Source organism: Hylobates moloch, unplaced genomic scaffold, assembly GCF_009828535.3.
Source record: "Hylobates moloch isolate HMO894 unplaced genomic scaffold, HMol_V3 SCAFFOLD_8, whole genome shotgun sequence".
NCBI lineage: Eukaryota > Metazoa > Chordata > Mammalia > Primates > Hylobatidae > Hylobates > Hylobates moloch.
Genome location: NW_026652283.1, coordinates 52322439 through 52343223, shown reverse-complemented (window position 1 = coordinate 52343223; position 20785 = coordinate 52322439). Strand labels below are relative to the sequence as shown.

Below are 20785 nucleotides of genomic sequence, written 5' to 3'. Positions count from 1 at the left end.
TACTAGAACATTCAAAGAAAACCAAGAGGGGAGAGTTAACTATAAAATAATAAACTAATGGTATTGGGTTCATATGTACCTTACACAATATATGTTATATGCTTTGAGCTGTGCACAACCTTTCTACCTTACTGAGCTTTATTAGAATTGCAGACTCTATTCTGGTGTCCTCTCTTTTTAATTTTTCAGAATTTAGTCAGGGAAAGGTATAGTCTCATTGCTTCTTTCTTAGACAACCTATGTAGGTTAGCTGACAGCCTCAAAGAACTCACTTGACATTCAATGTAAGTATGTATTAGAAGTGTCTTAAGGCTTCTCCTAGGAGACAGGTTCAAAAATGATGAGGCCGGGCGCGGTGGCTCACGCCTGTAATTCCAGCACTTGGGAGGCCGAGGTGGAGGATTGCTTGAGCCCAGGAGTTCGAGACCAGCCTGGGCAACATTGTAAGACCCTGTCTTTATTTTAAAAAAAAAAAAAAAAAAAAGGTAAGCAAAATGCTTTCCAGCAGCCGTCATTTTAATATTTTGTGCTGTTCTCTTCAAAAGGAATGGTTTTGGCTTAATAAAACTGTTAATGTTTTACTATGTTGCCATATCTATTCGTATTTGCATTAAGCAAAGACTGTTATTTCCTTCTGGTGATTCCTAAATGTACCACAATTGCTTGGGAGGCCTTGTGCTTTTAAAATTCACACTTTTAGATTTACTGTTGGAAAGTATATGTTTACATCAAAGGCTAAGGTTTCCACATTTTACATAGAAAGCCTCTATATTTTGTTAATTTGAATGTCTGTAGACTGTCAATCCAGGAATATTGATTGGGTTAATTTTTCCCCCACCTGTAGATGCTGGGCTCTTGCACTGTTTGGTGGAAATGGTGAGACAGGATTTGAGCAAAATTCTACTTATTCAGTGTTCAGCATTTCTATTACATTGACTGATGAGGGTTATGAACATTTTTACGAGGTAAATAATTCAAATTCAGTTGTTTTTTCCTTTTACGTAGATATCATTTTATGCAAAAGACTAATTGGATGTTTTGTTTTCAGGTTGCTTACACTGTCTTTCAGTATTTAAAAATGCTGCAGAAGCTAGGCCCAGAAAAAAGGTAATAAACACTTCCTGGAATGAGGCCAGGAGCCAGTCTTGGTATATTTGAGGCTTCAGGCTGCCAGTAGACATGCTTTAGTCTTGCTTTGATGGTTTTTCAGGCATTTTCTGCTCTGTTTCCTTTATTGGCTCCATATCCTTATCCTTCTACATGTGAGTGTACACTAAGGCTTTACACATATGTGGCTAATCCCTTTATTTTCATGCTTCTCTTTTATTGTTGATGTTTCTATTGAGAATTTTTTAAACTTTTATTCTAGGTTCAGGGGTATATGTGCAGGTTTGTTATGTAGGTAAACTTGTGTCATGGTGGTTTGTTGTACAGATTATTTTGTCACCCAGGTACTAAGCCTACTACCCAATAGTTATCTTTTCTGATCCTCTCCCTCCTCCCACCCTTCTCCCTCAAGTAGGCAGAAATTTTAATGTATCTTCTAATTATAGTTTTCTCCTTTACAGAATTTTTGAAGAGATTCAGAAAATTGAGGATAATGAATTTCATTACCAAGAACAGGTACTGGAAGTCAAATTCTTTTTGCATGTTATCTGTGACTGAGTTGAAACTGGTGTCGACATTGTTCCTCTTTTTGAAAGTGTCGGTGGAGTTTTAATTTCTGTCATTCTGTGTCATGGGAGTCTCCAGGTGGCCTTGAAGCTATCTGAAAATTAACTGTTGGGTTTTTGAGTATTTATATTGAGTAAGATAAGGCAGTGAGAGGATTAAGCAGATGACACAGATGATGATGTGTCTTAATAATTTATCTACATAGTCATCCATCTATCCCTTCAATAAACATTCATGGAGACTTGTTATGGTATTTAATATTTTGGGAATTCAAGTATTGTGAAGACATTCTATAAGGTAATTTATATTTACCATGTATAATGTTAGAAACATTGTGCTTTGGAGTTCAGGGGAAGGAGAGCATTTTCCTTGATTGAAATAGGCTCACAGGCTGGGCAGTGTGGCTCATGCCTGTAATGCAAGCATTTTGGGAGGTCGAGCAGGCAGGTTGCTTGAGCCCAGGCTTCTAGTAAAGGACTGGGCGGTGTGGTGTTTTGGGAAGCATATGGGATGCTATGAGGTCAGAGTTCTGATGTCTGCTCTGCCTGTCGTTTACTCACTGTGTGACCTCAGGCAAGCCATCTAGCCATCTAGTCAGGAAAAATCCGACTATGTTTCCTCATTGTAAAACATGGGACTGGAACCACTTGGTATCTGAAGGACCTGTCAGTTTTAAGAGTCTGTGTATCTGGGTGCTCAGTAAATACTTGAATTGACTGCGTTCCTCTGGAAAAATATTTCCATTTCATGTATCAGTGAACTGGTGATCATTCTTTCAGTTTTAAATTGAAATAATGTTTTTATTAATATAACTTCTTAAGACTTTTATCTGACACTCACATTTTAATTTTTTTAGAATTTTAATTAGAGACGGGGTCTTGCTATGTTACCCAGGCTTACCTCGAACTGGGCTCAAGTTATCCTCCTGCATTGGCCTCCCAAAGTGGTAGGATCACAGGCATGAGCCACCATGCCTGGTCAACACATTTTGATTTTTTGTTTGTTTGTTTTTTTTTTGAGAAAGAGTCTCACTCTGTCATCCGGGCAGGAGTGCGGTGGCATGATCTTGGCTCACTGCAACCTCCGCCTCCCGGGTTCAAGCGATTCTCCTGCCTCAGCCTCCCAAATAGCTGGAACTACAGGCATGAGCCACTGTGCCCGGCCCAACGCATTTTGATTTCTACATTGATTTGATTCATGCTTACAAATAGTTTTTAGTGCTGTAGTGATAGGTCGCCTGTCTTTATTGCTCACATAATCATGTGGGGCACTTGACTGGTAAACAGGCATTCATAGTCCAGTGTGGTAATTGCTCTCATGAAGAGGCTGTGATATGACTAGAACTTATAGGGCGCAGAATGATGCTTGAGGGGTATGAGTTTAAGCTCCTTAAGGGAGTAGCTATGGCTGTATTTTCTTAGAATTTTTTTTTTTTTTGGAGATAGAGTCTTGCTCTGTTGCCCACGCTGGAGTATAGTGGCGCAATCTCAGCTCACTGCAGCCTCAACCTCCTGGGCTCAAGCAACCCTCCTACCTCAGCTCCCCAAGGAGCCAACACTACAGGCGTGCACTGCCATGCCTGGCTTATTTTTGCATTTTTTGTAAAGACAGGGTTTTGCCATGTTGCCCAGGCTGGTGTCAAGTAATCTAACCACCTCTGCCTCCAAAATGCTGGGATTACAGGCGTGAGCCACTGTGTCCAGCCTACTGAGCATCAGATTCTTAAGCTGCAATTATATCTCGTTATATCTGTTCAGAAGCTTTTGGTTTTCTTGTTAATAAGAAGGGGAGACAGTATTTGTATGTTGTGGTAAATCAAATATGATAATGGAGAGGTTCTGGTGTGAAATAATTGACCTCTTTACAGACAGATCCAGTTGAGTATGTGGAAAACATGTGTGAGAACATGCAGCTGTACCCACTGCAGGACATTCTCACTGGAGATCAGCTGCTTTTTGAATACAAGCCAGAAGTAAGGAGGTTTATACGCCTAAAACTTACTTTTAGGGGAAGAGGAGGGTGAGAAAGTATGAAGATGTATTTAAGAACCATGGGAACGAAGAAAACTTAGTTATATTTAGTCAGGATTTTTGTTTGTTTAAACAGAAGTATCAATAGTTTTGTGAATAATTTCTCATGGTTCTTTTACATAATTAAGTTTTAATATAAGAGGAGAAAATCAAAATCAGTACTTGTTAGGTCCTATTTTAATAATTTTCAAATGTTGAAACATCTACTGAAATAGATGAAGTGATTCCTAAGAATTATGTGGTTTCCCTGTGAAAAATACGTAGTTGTTTAGCTTACCTTTTAATTCAGTTGGAGAGTCAGGACAATTAAATTTTTAATCATTTTGAAAATATTTATTAAAAAAATGTAAGGTTCCCGAATTCGAAACATATGACTTAGGGATAATGTTACATGCCAATACATTGTTGGTCAGGGTCATTCCTTCACTAGTGGAGAATAAGTCACTTTGTTTCATACAGGGTAGCACGTGTCAACCAGAGGTGACTTTTGCCTTCCAGGGGATATTTGTCACTGTCTGGAGACATTTTGGTTGTCACAACTCAGGATGGGGCGTGGGGTGTTCCTGGGATCCAGTGGGTAGAAGCCAGGGATGCTGCTAAATGTCCTATAATGTAGAAGACAGGATCCTACAATAGTTATCTGACCCAAGATGTTAATAGTGCTGAGATTAAGAAATTATAACATAGGACATTCCTTGAGAAATTTTAGCATAGACGTTCCTAAACTATTAATTTTAAAGAGGACAGGGAAAGGTAAAGGAGGAAGGAACAACCACACATTCTTGCCACGTCACTAGGATGGTTGTGCCCGGTAGTGGCTGGTTGTGTTTTTTTCTGAACCACCATTTGTTGTTTTATACTTAAATAAATGGTGTTTAAGTAGTAGTTAAGGCTCCAAACTAAGCCACAAAATTCTGTTTAGTCCTTATTGTAGCTGGAGGATTATTGAAGGAGGCCCTACCTTGGCAGTGTTTTGCTGATTCCTGGATATGAAGTGATATAAAACATAGCTCTTAGGAGCATAGTCCTTGGTAGCATGTACAAATTTAGTTAGAACTCCACTTTTGCCACTTCTAGCTGGTTATTCTGTACAAGTTACATAATCTTTAACCTGAGCAAATTACTTAACCATTACCCAAAGCTGACTGTTACTTTGTGTAAATAAGTATATCTTAGGATTGTTTTTAGGAATAAATGAAATAATGTATGTTAAATACTTCCTGGCTCACAGTAGAAGCTTAGTAGTAAAGGATAGCTATTTTTACTGCTAATGCTGTTAATATGTAGGATTTAAGATAAACACTGTTTAAAGCATTATCAAGAATATACTTGATATTTGTCAACTATACCTCAATAAAGTAGGAAAAAAGTTTTTGAAACACTGATGAGACTTTGTAAATTAGGGTGTTCATGAACTGTAGGTATTTTTATGAGCATAGATCTTGGAGGTGCCTAACAATGTGATTTTTGCCTTTTTAACAGAGATGTATTAGGTTAAAATTGTGTGTGTGTATCTCTTTCCCCTCTTCCCACTTTACTAGGTCATTGGTGAAGCCTTGAATCAGCTAGTTCCTCAAAAAGCAAATCTTGTTTTACTGTCTGGTGCTAATGAGGGAAAATGTGACCTCAAGGAGAAATGGTTTGGAACTCAGTATAGTATAGAAGGTAAAATATTTTAACAATTGTCTTACATTTAGGTATATTTAACTTACCTGGAAATGTTTATTCTTTAATAATTTAATGGTTCTAGAGGTGGAAAAAAGTATAATTTTTTAAAAAGTTCACTTTGAAATGAAAATTACTTATACTACTGCACAGGAAGTTATTTTCTGCTATGTTTATATTTACTAACTAGTGAAAAAATTCTGTTACCTTGGTATTTGGGGGGCAGAGTTTTGACTTAGTTTTAGAAGAATGCTTCTCAAATGTCAGTGTGCATTTTTGTCGCCTGGAGATCTTAATAAAATACAGATTCTGATTCAGAGGGTCTGGGTAGGGCCTGAGATTCTGCGTTTCTCTTTTTTCTTTGTTTTTTTTTTTTGAGACGGAGTTTTGCTCTTGCTGCCCAGGCTGGAGTGCAATGGCGTGATCTTGGCTCAGTGCAACTTCTTCTGCCCCCTGGGTTCAAGCAATTCTCCTGCCCCTGCTTCCCAAGTAGCTGGGATTACAGGCATATGCTACTATGCCCAGCTAATTTTGTATTTTTAGTAGAAACCTCTCTGGGGTTTCACCATGTTGGTCAGTCTGGTCTCGAACTCCTGATCTTAGGTGATCCACCCACCTCAGCCTCCCAACGTGTTGAGATTACAGGTGTGAGCCACCGTGCCCGGCCAGATTCTGCATTTCTGACAATCTCCCAGGTGATGCCAGTGCTGCTAGGATCACACTCTGAGTAGCACGATTCCAGAATGCCTGGATATGTGTCAGTCACAGTTTTTCTGAGAAAGGAGAATTGATTTGTAGGCCAGTTGATAACTAGTTTATTATTAAGAGAATGTTGAACATTGTATTGTTTATTGGGTCAGTTTATTTTTCTCCTTTACAGATATTGAAAACTCTTGGGCTGAACTGTGGAATAGTAATTTCGAATTAAATCCAGATCTTCATCTTCCAGCTGAAAACAAGTACATAGGTCAGTAAAATAGCAATTTTTTTTTTTCCCATAATTTTTTTTTTATTATACTTTAGGGTTTTAGGGTACATGTACACAATGTGCAGGTTTGTTACATATGTATCCATGTGCCATGTTGATTTCCTGCACCTAAAATAGCAATTTTTATACATAATCCATCCATGTACTAATAGGCACCTGTATAGCACATTATATTTTACAAAGTATCATAGGAATTTATATTTGAGATTCCCAGTAACATTCTGAGGTTGGCATTACTATTTTCTTACTTTTCCAGATGAGAAAACTGGGGGTCAAAAAAGCAAAGTGACTGGTACAAGACTATTCAGTTGGTGAATGAGAAACCAGGATTTAAACACAGATCTTGGGACCCTGAAGTTTATGCTTTATCTTGTATAGCATAGCTGATCCTTTCATACCAGTCTCCTTAGGGATTGCCATTATCTTGCCAGATTGTTCTATTGCTTTTCAAACTGCAGGTGGCAGCCCATTAGAAAGTTGTGAAGTCAATATAATAGATTGTAAGGTCAGTGTAATGAGCCATGAAAGCATTAAAAAATCAGTTAGAATAGAAAATAGCAAATCATTGCATGTAGAAAGAATGTTATTTTAAGAAGTTTTGTTTCAGATATCTGCCTGTCTACTAGCTTGCAGTGGAAAACATATTTCTAAGTGAGTTGCAGAAAAAAATAATTGAAAGCTACCAATCCTAGGTCCAAGGTTTTAAAGTTGCTTATAACTGTAATTTACTCAGAACACTGTATTTCCCAGCCATTCATTACATGTCTAAGTATATACCCAAAATAATTGAAAATAGGTACTCAAACAAATACATGGACCTTCATGTTCACACGGCACTATTCACAATACTCAAAAGATGGAAACAGCCCAAATGTCCATCAGTGGATGAATGTATAAACAAATCGTGATGTATACATACTTTACAATATTACTCATAAGAAGTGTAGTACTGATACATGCTATAATGGGGAAGAACCTTGGAAACATCATGCTAAGTGAAAGAAGCTAGACACAAAAGGTCACAGATAAGTCCATGTATACGAAATGTTCAGAATAGATAAATCCATAGAGACAGAACATAGACTGATGATTGCTAGGGGCTGAGGTGAGTGGGTAATGAGGAGCAGTCCCTTAAGGAGTAGGGGGTTTCCTTTTGGGGTGATGAAAATGATTTTGAACTAGCAAGAAGTGGTAGTTGCACAACATTGTGAACGTATTAATGCTTCTGAATTGTTCACTTTGAAATAGCTAAGTTTATGTTATGTGAATCTCCCTTCCATTAGGAAAAAAAAGCCTTTTAAAAAAAGTATTAGCCAGGTGCCGTGGCTCATGCCTGTAATTCCAGCACTTTGGGAGGCCAAGGCGGGTGCATCACCTGAGGTCAGGAGTTTGAGACCAGCCTGAGGAACATGGAGAAACCCCATCTCTACTAAAAAATACAAAATTAGCCAGGCGTGGTGGTGCATGCCTGTAATCCCAGCTATTTGGGAGGCTAAGGCAGGAGAATCACTTGAACCCAGGAGGCCGAGGTTGCGGTGAGCTGAGATTGCACCGTTGCACTCCAGCCTGGGCAACAAGAGTGAAACTCCATCACACACACCAAAAAAAAAAAAAAAAAAAAAAAAGCATTATCTATGTTAGACATTTCAGTTTCATATCTTGAACTGTAAATAATCTAAACAACCCAGTTAGCTTATTATTTTAGTTTTTTGAGTTAGGGTTTTACTCTGTTGCCCAGGTTGGAGTGCAGTGGCATGATCATGGCTCACTGCAGCCTTGACCTGCTGAACTCAAGCAGTCCTCCTGTGTCAGCCTCTTGAGTAGCTGGGATTACAGGTGCACACCACAATGCCCAGCTAATTTTTTATTTGTTTCTAGAGATGTGGTCTCTCTGTGTTGCCCAGGCTGGTCTCAAACTCCTGGCTTCAAGTGATCCTCCTGCTTCAGCCTTCTAAAGTGTTGGGATTACAGGCATGAGCCACCATGCCTACCAAATCCAGCTCTTTTACCTAAATATAGCAAGTACTCAAATTTTAAAAATTAGCTATTTTTCATCTATGTGTTGATGAAACTGTTGTTTTAATTAACCAAAAGGACAAGTTTGACTTTGAGCAGAACTATTTTGTAACTTTTCAAATGTATAGCATAAGGTTGGTAAAAGGCATTCTTATGAATTAATGGATTGTTTAATAAACTGGTTTATGAAACTATCCTGACTAAAGGCTCCTCTCTCAGTTAAAATTGTCTTTAAGAAAGGGAATGAAGCAGAATGTATAGCAACCAGAATCAGTTCTTGGGAAATTCCAGATCTTTAGGGTTTATTTATTTTAAGACCAACATAGTTTTCCCTTCAGTATTGGTCTACTAATTTAATGTATTCCAGCATTGGAATTTGGCTTATTTTTACCACAGAGAAAAGTTACTTAGACTCCTGAAGCCAATAACAGATTACTGGGGCTCCTGCTGAAATACTTGAGTGAATTATTATTATCTTCTTTTATTAGCCACGGACTTTACGTTGAAGGCTTTCGATTGCCCGGAAACAGAATACCCAGTTAAAATTGTGAATACTCCACAAGGTTGCCTGTGGTATAAGAAAGACAACAAATTTAAAATCCCCAAAGGTAAAATGTTGCCCTCCTGTTACTTCCCTGCTGAATTCCAGTGTTCTTTTTAGATGCTCTGTTTCACATGTGATTATCTTCTTGCTATTTTGGTCTTCCTTTGTGGAGGAGGCTGGGGCTGGGTGCCTCTATCAGCCACCTTGACACCCTCTCACCCTCCCTAAAAGGAGTAAAATAAATAAAACAAATATTTCTCCACTTTGCAGTAACTTGTTTCTCCTGTGTATATCACCTGCTTCTCTTTCCTCTTCCCCTTCCGTTTGAAGACCTTTTCTAGGCTTATCTACGAGATTTATACTGTGCTCCTATGCTGTCACAGAAATCCTTATGGACACTCCAGTGTCCAGGAAATGAAAATTTAAGGCTAGAATGAAATTGTTTTTAGGTTTTTTTCTTTCAGTTAAATGAAAGCAGAGCCAGGTATTTGGCCATCTTAAGGAAGTGGTGTTATTTGAACGTTGTTTTTAAAAAGAGATAAGAATACACAATAGAATTATTCATAGACATAATAGATAGCCTAGTCCAGCATTACAAATGTGAAAGCCCCACCAACTGCCTCCTTCTACCATTTTGTTTTCAGCATAAAGGAAGCATAGTATAGAGTTAAGTAGACTCTAAAGTCCTTATCTGTAATGTTGTGGCCCTAACTGTGTTGCTTTTTACTGTTCTGTTCTTGAACATAGCATAAGGAACTTATTGAAGCCACATGGAATCATAGGCTGGGTGCTCTTGTATGTCATTTAACCCATATCCCCAACCTCAAAACACAACTATATTGTAGCTCTGTGGGAATCTTGAGTTTATTGGGAAGTTATTTTCATCATTTTTTTTGAATAGCTTATGAGTTTCTAAAAATCTCCTTAAATTCAGTTTCCTTGGAAAGCCTCTGCTGTAAATTTGTGTGAACGTTGGGGTTGTTCCCTTAATGTTCTTAACATCTGTCCTCTAAAAATTTTTCCTGACTGAAGCTATTAATAAATAAGAGTATTTATAGGCCTCTCTATGTATCTGCCCATATGTCTGGTCTTCCCATAAAGAATGCCTTTTGGAACTCTTTATTTGGAATGGTAAATACTACTTTTTAAAAACCCTTAAGAATAAAGATGTAATGAGGATTTAAGGATTAGTAGTTTACTTCAGAATTAAAAAAATATATGTATTGGGGAAAATAACAGATGTATAAAATATTTGAGGCCCCTAACCTTTTTTATCTATGGTCTTTTTTCTTTTAGCATATATACGTTTCCATCTAATTTCACCCTTGATACAGAAATCTGCAGCAAAGTAAGCAACTGTCTTTTTTTTTCTGGAAGATATATTTTTTAGTTATTGAAAAACTATTTTGTCTGTTTCATTCTAAATCATTCTGTCATTTTCTCTATCCATATTTGAGCTATGTTGCTGATTTATGTATTTTCTTCTGTACGCCAAACAAGTTATTTGTATTATTACCAAACATTAAAATGGAACTGTGGCTGCTCCATTACCAGCACCCATTGGTAAAACATGCTGATAGTGTAGACTAGAGCAATTAGTTCCCAGTTACTGGATGGGGAAAAATCCTTAAGGATCAGTTTGGGTGAGTGTCCAGTCTATAATGAGACTGATGGATCTGTTGATTCTGTATTTATAGAATACCAAGGAATGTGATTGTTCCTGTTCTTAGCAAATCCCTTATATATTTATGTAGATAGCTTTCATTGTGGGAGGTCGGACAGCCTAAAGTGTATCTGAACATAGGAGATACTTGGGAAATGTATATGAACGTAGGAGATACTTGGGAAATGTGTCTGAACATAGGAGATACTTGGGAAATGTTGGTGCAGTTCTTCTTTCTTTTCCTACTTGACTGTAAAATCCAAACTTAAAATGACAAGCAACACTAGAATTTGTTAATATTCACTCTAAAAAATGCATTCCCGAACTCATATTTTTAATTACTCAGAATGCCTAGACTTGGAGGGTAGACAGAACCTCAGGCCAGTGCTGCTGATGCCTATTCCATTTACCTCATTGTACAATATAAATATTATCATTTTGTATGTGTACATGACATGAAAAAGATTGGGAAACACTGCTGAAGGTAGGAATTCTGTAATACACCTCTGAAACTGAATCCTGAATAAGCTGTATTACCTTTTACATTCTGGAGTAGAGAATTTATACTTTCTAAGAATGAAGCTGCTTACTCTAAATTGAAGCAAATCTACTTCATGTGTCTTTCTTACCAATTAAAGATGCCATTTGCATTTTGTACTTCTTAGTGTGGTCCTCTTTGATATCTTTGTCAATATCCTTACGCATAACCTTGCGGAACCAGCTTATGAAGCAGATGTGGCACAGCTGGAGTATAAACTGGTAGCTGGAGAACATGGTTTAATTATTCGAGTGAAAGGATTTAACCACAAACTACCTGTAAGTACAAGTACTCTATTTTCCTTATAGAGAGCATTAAAATACCATATTTATATAGAGGTTTGTGCATGGGATGCTGTACAGAGAAATAAATGTTTATTAATGTGGATTATCTTGAATATTCTTGGCTTATGACAGCTATTCTAACTGTGACTGACTATACATATGTTTCATTAATTACTGGCAGTGCATGGGATTATAGCCCGTGCTTTAGGATTGATTGCACTTCCATTTGCTGTCAGTTTCTCCACAACCAACACTGGCATTTAGGATTGGTTCTAGCTAAATTTTTTACCATATAGGAATAACTTTTTTTTTTTGAGACAGATACTTACTCTATCACCCAGACTGGAATGCAGTGGTGTGATCTTGGCTCACTGCAATTTCCGCCTCCCAGGTTCAATCAGTTCTCATGCCTCAGCCTCCTGAGTAGCTGGGACTACAGGCACGCACCACCACACCCAGCTAATTTTTGTATTTTTAGTAGAGATGGGGTTTCTCCATGTTGGCCAGGCTGGTCTCGAACTCCTGACCTCAAGTGATCTGCCTGCCTCAGCCTCTGAAAGTGCTGGGATTATAGGCGTGAGCCTCCATGCTGGCTGTGGAATAACAAATTTGGTGTTTTGTCTGAAATGGAGTAGAACTCAAATGCTTGTGCCCTTACTTCCTTATCTTATGCTCCTTCTCATTGTTTCAAGTATGTGTGTCTTGTTTCCCTTCTAAGTTTATGAGCCTTTTCGAAACAGGGTCTGTATCATGTCAGTTATTAATCTCTTAGTGAGAAATATATTCTAGTATTGCTTCATCAAAAACTTCATAAGAGGAGGGAAAAATAATGGGTTGTTAGCTAAGAGAGTTAGATTACTGAATACCAGGTAAAGTAATATCAGATACTCAATAATAAATTTTATATCTAGGTTTCTTGGGTAGCATATATATTAAGATTTAGGGAAATAGGTTTATACAAGAAAAATTTTAGAGGAAAGGACCTGCCAGAAAGACCTGTGCTAGGTGGTAATAGCCTTCATCTGGGCAAAAACCCGAGAGAAGAGTATAGCTCTCACCTTTTTATGCCTTTTCCCTTCTTCATCTCCCCACGGAACAAAGATTGGTCTCAGAAGGAGACACCATGGAATATTTTACTTTGTCAACCTTCTAAGGCCTAAATATAATGTAGCTTAAGTTTCAAGCAGATTAAAGCTTAATTCAGTGGTTGTCATTTGGAAAATATGTTTTAGAATTACCTGGAGAGCTTATTAAAAATACAAACCATGGAAAAGTATTTGATGTTCTTGAATTTGTGAGACTTACTTAGCCTTAATATTAAAACCTAATATAGAACATATATATATATATGTATGTATGTATGTATAGAAAACTAGAGATCAATTTTATCTGTAGAATATAGATGTAAACTTTCTAAAAATTAAATCCAGTTTAGCAAAAAGAATAATTCAAGTACCAGGAATGCTAGGGTTGTGGAATATTAGGAAATTGATGATTGTAAGTCACCATAACACAAATCAAAGGAGAACCACTGTATGAATATAGTGATAAATGCTGATAAATCATTTGATAAATTTGAGTTGGCATTCCTAATAAATAGCAATGGAAGGAAATTAATTAAGTATAAAAACCTCAGCCTGGCGCGGTGGCTCACGCCTGAAATCCCAGTGCTTTGGGAGGCTAAGGTAGGCGGATCACGAGGTCAGGAGATCAAGATCATCCTGGCTAACACAGTGAAACCCTGTCTCTACTAAAGATACAAAAAATTTGCCAGGCATGGTGGCGGGCGCCTGTAGTCTCCGCTACTCAGGAGGCTGAGGCAGGAGAATGGTGTGACCCTGGGAGGTGGAGCTTGAAGTGAGCTGAGATTGCACCACTGCATTCCAGCCTGGGCAATAGAGCAAGACTCCTTCTCAAAAAAAAAACAAAAAAAACCAAAAAACCTCAAGTAAAGAACTATCAGCAGACATTACATTAACTGATAAAATGATGAACACTGACATCAGCAACAAGCCAAGAATAATCCACAATCATCTCTATTATTCTGTTATTGTTTTAGAGGTTCTGGCTATTACAGTAAGATGAAAAAATGAAATAAAAACTTTTTTGGAAAAAATATTTTTCCTTGCAGATGATATGATTGTATTCTTAGAAAACCTCATATACCACTAAAATTAAAAAAAAAAAAGTTAGGTGTGATATGGCTGGTCAAAAGACTAGTATATCAGAATCAATGGCTTTTTCCCCCCATAGTAGCAGTAACCACTTAGAAATGGAAGCCAGGCACAGTGGGATGTGCCGGTGGTCCCAACTCCTCCGGAGTTTGAGGCAGCAGAAATACTTGAGTTTGAGGATACTTAGCTATGATCGTGCCACTAGCCTGTGCGATATAGCAAGGCTCTGTCTCTTAAAAAAAGAAACAAATGGATGGAAACAATCTTACATTTATTTACAATATTGAGAAAAAAAACCAATAAAGTGGCTAAGAATAAACAGGAAAAGTATAGGATCTATCTAAAGACAAACTACAAATCTTATTGAGAACACCCATGAAATGATAAAAAAGGAAGAATTGTTCCAAATTTGACAATTATTTAGAATTTTGGACCCTTAAGATTCTTTGAGGCCAGGAGGCTGAGGCAGGAGGATCACTTGAGGCCACGAGTTTGAGACCAGCCTGGCAACATAAGAAGACCTTGTCTGTACAAAAGCAAAAAAATTAGCGGGGCACGGTGGCCCCTGTCTGTAGTCCCAGCTACTCAGGAGGCTGAGGTGGGAGTATGGCTAGAGCCCAGGCATTCGAGGTTACAATGAATTACGGTCGATAGTACCACCGCACTCCAGCCTGGGTGACCAGAGTGATATCCTGTCTCCAGGTAACACCCAAACAAACAAACGAATTGAGTTGTTAGTAATTTTCTTATGTCCCCCCACAATGCCTAGTACCATGCTGGGTACCTGGTAAAAACCAAAGAGAAACATTTCCCTCCCTAATACCTAGTGGATTTCCATGCTTCTTAAAGTGCTTCCTTCTTTTTCTTTTAGCTACTGTTTCAGCTCATTATTGACTACTTAGCTGAGTTCAATTCCACACCAGCTGTCTTTACAATGATAACTGAGCAGTTGAAGAAGACCTACTTTAACATCCTCATCAAGCCCGAGACTTTGGCCAAGTGGGTATAAATGAGATGAGCTTATATTTTGAGGACCTGAAAGTATTAGTCTTCCTAGTGGGTAGGTGTGGGGGATAAGGCTATAGTTTCAGTGCTAATTTTCATCCATGTTTGAATTGTGCTATAGTTTAGGAAACCCGTCCATAGTGTTATAGTATTTCTAAACCCAGCTTATGTAGCTAGCTGTGAATGGAACTGAAAGCAGCCTACTGTAGAGACTAAAAGTAAAGAAGGGTGTTTTCACCAATCATTATACCTAAATAATAGTTAAAGAAGTACTGGTTTTGGGCCGGGCATGGTAGCTTATACCTGTAATCCCAGCACTTTGAGAGGCTGAGGTGGGAGGATCACACACCTAGAAGTTCAAGACTAGCCTGGGCAATATAGCAAGACTTCATCTCTACAAAAAAATTTAAAAATTAGCTGGGTGTGGTGGCACATGCCTGTAGTCCTAGCTACTTGGCAGACTGAGGTGGGAGGATTGCTTGAGCCCAGGAGGTTGAGGCTGCAGTGAACCATGATCATGCCACCGCACACCAGCCTGCATGACAGAGATAGACCCTGTCTCGTAAAAAAACAAAAAACAAACCAGAAGAAGTATTTACTGGTGATTTTAGTATGTTGGTAATTAGTAGCTGAGTTAAATTACTAAACATGTCACTTATCTAGCAATCTTAACTATCCAGAATTCAGCCAAGCTTCCAGAAGAGAGCAGAAAGGCAGCTACACAGTCTGTATGCTAATACTTAAACCCTCTGCTCACAGGCAACCCCCTTGGGCCTTCATTCAGAGCCTGTTCTTACTACTTTAGTCCAGGGCTAATTGTAGCCTGTGGGATACTTTTGCGTGAATCAGAAAAAAGTATCCCTCTGGGGTACCCTCTATTAGCAGGTAGAGCCTGTGGGAGGGAGAGAAAAGTCCTCTGAACAGACCTACCCCTTTGTGCACATGACTGCTAGCCCCTACTTGACATTTTTGCCCTGGGCATCTATAAATAGTGAACAGCGTAAAGGTTCTGCTTTTGACACAGCTATAATGAACCCATCAGTTTCCAGAATTAGAAGGGATTAGGAGTCAGTCACGTAATAACTGATATTCTGATCACAGAAAGTTACAAAAACTATTAACCAGATATATGTTAGAAAGGACATGGACACAGGGAAGGAACATCACACACCGGGGCCCGTTGGGGAATGGGGGAGCTGGGGGAGGGATAGCATTAGGAGAAATACCTAATGTAAATGACGAGTTGATGGGTGCAGCAAAACTAACATGGCACATGTATACCATAACAAACCTGCACATTGTGTACATGTACCCTAGAATTTAAAGTATAATAATAAAAAAAGGCGAGTTATCTGCAACCATTGATACAGTGAATAGCCCTGCCAATAACTCATGAATACTACTTTATTTATAAAAATACATTATTAAACACAACCTTCTATTTTATTAAAATTCAGCTCCTGAAATTTACTTTATAAAAGATAGAATAATAATAAACCTGTTTGTTGAAGATTTTTGTGCTAGATCTAAGAACTTTTATATAAATTCATTAATTTAATTCTATCCAAAACGGTTACCTCTCACGAATACTTCCCCTATTTTACAAATGAAGAAATTGAGTCATAGATGTTAGTAGATTTGTCAAATTCAAACAGCTTATTTGGGGTGGGGTTGTGGAGATAGGGGATGAAGTTAATCTGATTCTGGACCAGAGCCGTTACCTATATTATATTGTCACTGCAGTAATAGATATCCCAAATGATGGCTTCTAGTAATTAATAAAATATTAGTGAGATTTCAAACCAAAATAGTAATAATTTTAAGTCAGTGTACAACTAAGTAAACTTGACTCATCTAGCAGCTTTACTTTTATATGAAATATTTTACCCTGCAACTGAGGCAGGTAAGTGCATTTTTGTACTGCTAAGTAAATTTGTTTAAAAGTTTGTGTATGTGATTTTCAGTACTTTTTTGGTGAATCTGATACTGTTTTCCCATCTTACATTGTGATAAAAATGGTCTCTCTTTAGAAAAACATCCTTTATAGAACTTTGACCAAACATTTCTTTATTCCGAAGATTCATTTCTAATAACAAAACTTTGAGTATTTTTTTTTTCTGCCCTCTGTACAGAGATGTACGGCTTTTAATCCTGGAATATGCCCGTTGGTCTATGATTGACAAGTACCAGGCTTTGATGGATGGCCTTTCCCTTGAGTCTCTGCTGAGCTTCGTCAAAGAATTCAAATCCCAGCTCTTTGTGGAGGGCCTGGTACAAGGGAATGTCACAAGCACAGTGAGTGTGAGATGCTCTGTAGGCCAGGTCTGAATGCAGTTGTGAACTCTGGAATTGCACTAGTTCTTTCCTAAAGGGGAAGCTGTAGTTTTGGCAGGCCAGCATTATCATATTCTGTTTAGAAGGGAACCTGACCCCTCTGATGCTGGGCAGCTTTCTTCTTAAGATGAAGACTGCTGGGCTGAGAATGGTGGCTCATGCCTGTAATTTCAGCATTTTGGGAGGCCAAGGCAGGAGCATTACTTAAGGTCAGGATTTCGAGACCAGTCCAGGCAACATAGTGATAACTCATCCCTACAAAAAATAAAAAATTAGCCAGGCATGGTGGCACATGCCTATAGTCTCCGCTACTTGGGAGGCTGAGGTGGAAGGATCATTTGAGCCCAGGAGTTTGGGGCTACAGCATGCTATGATTGCACCACAGTATTCCAACCTGGGCAACAGAGTAAGACCCTGTCTCAAAAGAAAAGAAATAGAGAGAGAAAAATTGATTGCTGGTAATAGACCAGGACTTGAGTGAAATGGGTTTGGCGTATCTATACTGTTAGTTACCTTTGTTGAAGATTATATGTGGAAACCATAAACAGTTTAGTATAGAGGCTAAAATGGGAAGAAGGAAATGGTGAGGGATGTGTGTGCATACATACGGATACATACATAGCTACATACATACATACATAGCCAGAACAAGTATGTCAAGCCTGTGTGTGAAGCTAAGTTGCTGGGCTTTATCCTGTAGAAATGGAGAACATTAAAGGATTTAAGAAGATTTGTGCTTAAGAAATATCCAGAGAGACAAGTTATGAAGCTGTTTTAAAGTGTAGATATGATTTCACTCATAGGAGTTACCTAAAGTAGTGAAACTCATAGAAGCAGAAAATATAATGGTGGTTTCCAGTAGTTGGGGAGAAGAGGGAAGAGACAAGTTATTTTATGGGCACAGAATTTTCGTTTTGCAAGATGAAAAAGTTCTGAAAATCTAATCTACTGCACAACAGTGTGAATATAGTTAACATTATTGAACTGTACCCCCTTTTCTTTTTGAGACAGAGTCTCGCTCTGTCACCCAGGCTGGAGTCCAGTGGCATGATCTTGGCCCAACTGCAATCTCCGCCTCTCCAGTTCATGCCATTCTTCTGCCTCAGCCTCCCAAGTAGCTGGGACTACAGGCACCTGCCACCTCACCCAGCTAATTTTTTGTATTTTTAGCAGAGACGGGATTTCACTGTGTTGGCCAGGATGGTCTTGATCTCCTGATCTCGTGATCTGCCTACCTCGGCCTCCCAAAGTGCTGGTATTACAGGCACGAGCCACCGTGCCGGGCCCTGAACTGCACACTTTTAAAAATGGTTGAGATTGGCCAGGTGCGGTGTCTCACACCTGTAATCCCAGCACTTTGGGAGGCCGAGATGGGCGGATCACAAGGTCAAGAAATTGAGACCAACCTGGCCAACATGGTGAAACCCTGTCTCTACTAAAAATACAAAAATTAGCCGGGCTTGGTGGCGCGCGCCTGTAGTTCCAGCTACTCGAGAAGCTGAGGCAGGAGAATTGCTTGAATCCGGGAGGCAGAGGTTGCACTAAACTGAGATTGTGCCACTGCACTCCAGCCTGGGCAATAAAGCAAGACCCTGGTTTGTTTGTTTGTTTGTTTAAAGAAGTGCTTAAGAAATAGAAGATGATGGAAATTCACTCAGGGGGAGTGAGAGAGGAGGCAGTCTAGAATGATGCCCAAATTTCTTTCTTGAAGCAGTGGGTTGGTGGAGCAGGATCAGTAGTAAGAGTGGGAGCATATGAGGAGTTTGTCCTGATACATATTGAGTTGGAAATGTCTGTGGGGCCTTGTACCCGACTAAGGCCTTTTCCTCAGTCAGATGCTTGTTCAAGATTCTCTCCCTAAACTGTTTGGTTATTAACCATCCTCCATGGCTTCCCAGTTTCTCAGGGCTGGCCCTTTGATTGGAATATATAAATGGTCACTCTTGAAATCGTGGCTGCTATCGTCCCCTTTCTCTCTATCTTCATTCTGCAACCCCAAAACCAGCCTTAGTTTCTGTCTTGGCCACCAAAAGAATTTTAAGTCTCAGTCCACAAAGGGAAGAGAAGAAATAGGCTGCCTGTTTTTCCAAGCACTGTTGAAGTACCAGGCAAGGGCTTTTGGCACAGAGTCCTTAGTACCATGAATTTCCTCCAGTAGAAATCACTTTAGAGAAGAGCTAATCCCTCCACTTATCCCTTATTTTATAGTTAAGAAAACAGAATTCTTAAGAAGGGAAGAGGATGTATTCACTCAGTATTAAATGTTATTTTCTTTGCTTTATCCAGGTTCTATGTCAATGGGCCCAGGATTCTGAAACATAGTCCATGTTGTCATAAAGGCCACAGCCTAGTTGGGTAAACCAACACTGAACAATTAAGTTTGATCCAGTTGGGAAACTGTATTATGGGTAAACAGATTGCCAAGAGAGCCAGAACAGTTAAGAGCCACTTAGTGTTCCACAGACACAATCAATCTTGAATCAGTCAATGAATAACTTGCCAGCATTTAGGTCACCAACTGTATCTGCTTTCCTAAAGCTATGCAGGGCTCCCCAAGCAATTGGAACATTGATATTAGCTGATTGTGGGTGAAATGAATGTCTAAAGAGCTTAATGTAGTTATTCTCTTTTGCCTCTTAGGAGTCTATGGATTTCCTGAAATATGTTGTTGAGTAAGTATTTGAATTTTCTCTTTGGGGTTATGTGTTCTTACCAGCGAGAGGGCATGGAGCCACAATTCAGTTAATTATTACTAAACACCCAATTGAAATACTACTTGTAGTAGATTTTTTTGAGGCTGGTGTACAAAGCAATTGAAAAGTTAGAAGGCCTAGCTTCTTACAGTTTTTGGGTGCCTCAGTGACCCATACTGATTCTCTTGCAGCAAACTAAACTTCAAGCCTCTGGAGCAGGAGATGCCTGTGCAGTTCCAGGTGGTAGAGCTGCCCAGTGGCCACCATCTGTGCAAAGTGAAAGCTCTGAACAAGGGTGATGCCAACTCTGAAGTCACTGTGTACTACCAGGTCAGTTGGCGGTACTAAAGACTGGCGGAAGGTCTAGTACCTGGGGATAAGGGACCCCGTGACCTTCAAGGCCCTTTCATAGTTACTTCTGTAGTTTTATGCTCGGGGCCATTTGTCCTCTAGAAGCAACTACATTTAAAAATTGCTCCTGTTGGTAAAATGGATCCTTTTTCAATCACAGTGAGGTATTGCTTCATTAATCACCTAAGTACTAATCTAGAGGGCCAGAAACCGAGGTGTGGGTGGAAATCCCTACATGTGCCCCTGATAGAACTCCAAGTAGCAGAAGGACGTTTGTTAAGGGGCAGTTTTGAAAAGCAGACAGAAGGAAACATAGCCAAACAATTAAGACACAGCAAAGAGAATGACTACTAGAGTCATAAATGTTTAAAGCACCTGAGAGGAAGGATTTATCGCCTCTGTTTTAGGGTGACAACTCCATGATCCAGAGCCCCTTACTTCTTGAGGTCATACCAGCTGGGTCTCAAATTTATTCCTTTTGTCTTCAGATTCTGTGTTCTTTCCACACCATTCTATTGGGGTGTGTGGTGCTTAAAGTAAGGAAGCACTCGGCAGTATCAGTTAGCTCTAGCCCATAGCCTGCTTTAACCTGTGGTTGGTCCCACTCGCTTCTAGAACCATGGGGATCTTCCTTAAACCTTGCCTGTCTAGTCTGATTACTGACTTCCGAAATTCTGGGGCTCCTGTAGCCGCTGCTGTTATCTTTGTCAGGTCTTGTGAAGATCCCTGACTGGGCTTTGGGTGGGATGGCCTGATTATCATTTCTTTGTCTTGTATCTCTGGCCCTGGGCCTCAGCCTTATTCTGACATTATCCTGGTCTGGTTG

At 39.1% G+C, this 20785-nt stretch overlaps 1 protein-coding gene across 3 annotated transcripts in view; it reads left to right on the top strand.

The window, feature by feature from the left end:
- The window catches only part of NRDC (nardilysin convertase), an 88790-nt gene that overhangs the window by 63657 nt on the left and 4348 nt on the right, over nt 1-20785 (top strand). For 2 of the 3 annotated variants that reach the window (XM_032160817.3, XM_032160820.2), the window contains 13 exons: nt 845-965; nt 1049-1107; nt 1569-1623; nt 3542-3646; nt 5246-5369; nt 6250-6336; nt 8862-8981; nt 10214-10265; nt 11246-11396; nt 14448-14575; nt 16714-16876; nt 19556-19587; nt 19800-19938. In XM_032160817.3, coding sequence (XP_032016708.1) covers nt 845-965; nt 1049-1107; nt 1569-1623; nt 3542-3646; nt 5246-5369; nt 6250-6336; nt 8862-8981; nt 10214-10265; nt 11246-11396; nt 14448-14575; nt 16714-16876; nt 19556-19587; nt 19800-19938 — 1336 coding nt within the window. The remainder of the gene's footprint in view (nt 1-844; nt 966-1048; nt 1108-1568; nt 1624-3541; nt 3647-5245; nt 5370-6249; nt 6337-8861; nt 8982-10213; nt 10266-11245; nt 11397-14447; nt 14576-16713; nt 16877-19555; nt 19588-19799; nt 19939-20785) is intronic. The other variant, XM_058441856.1, reaches the window with a different exon arrangement.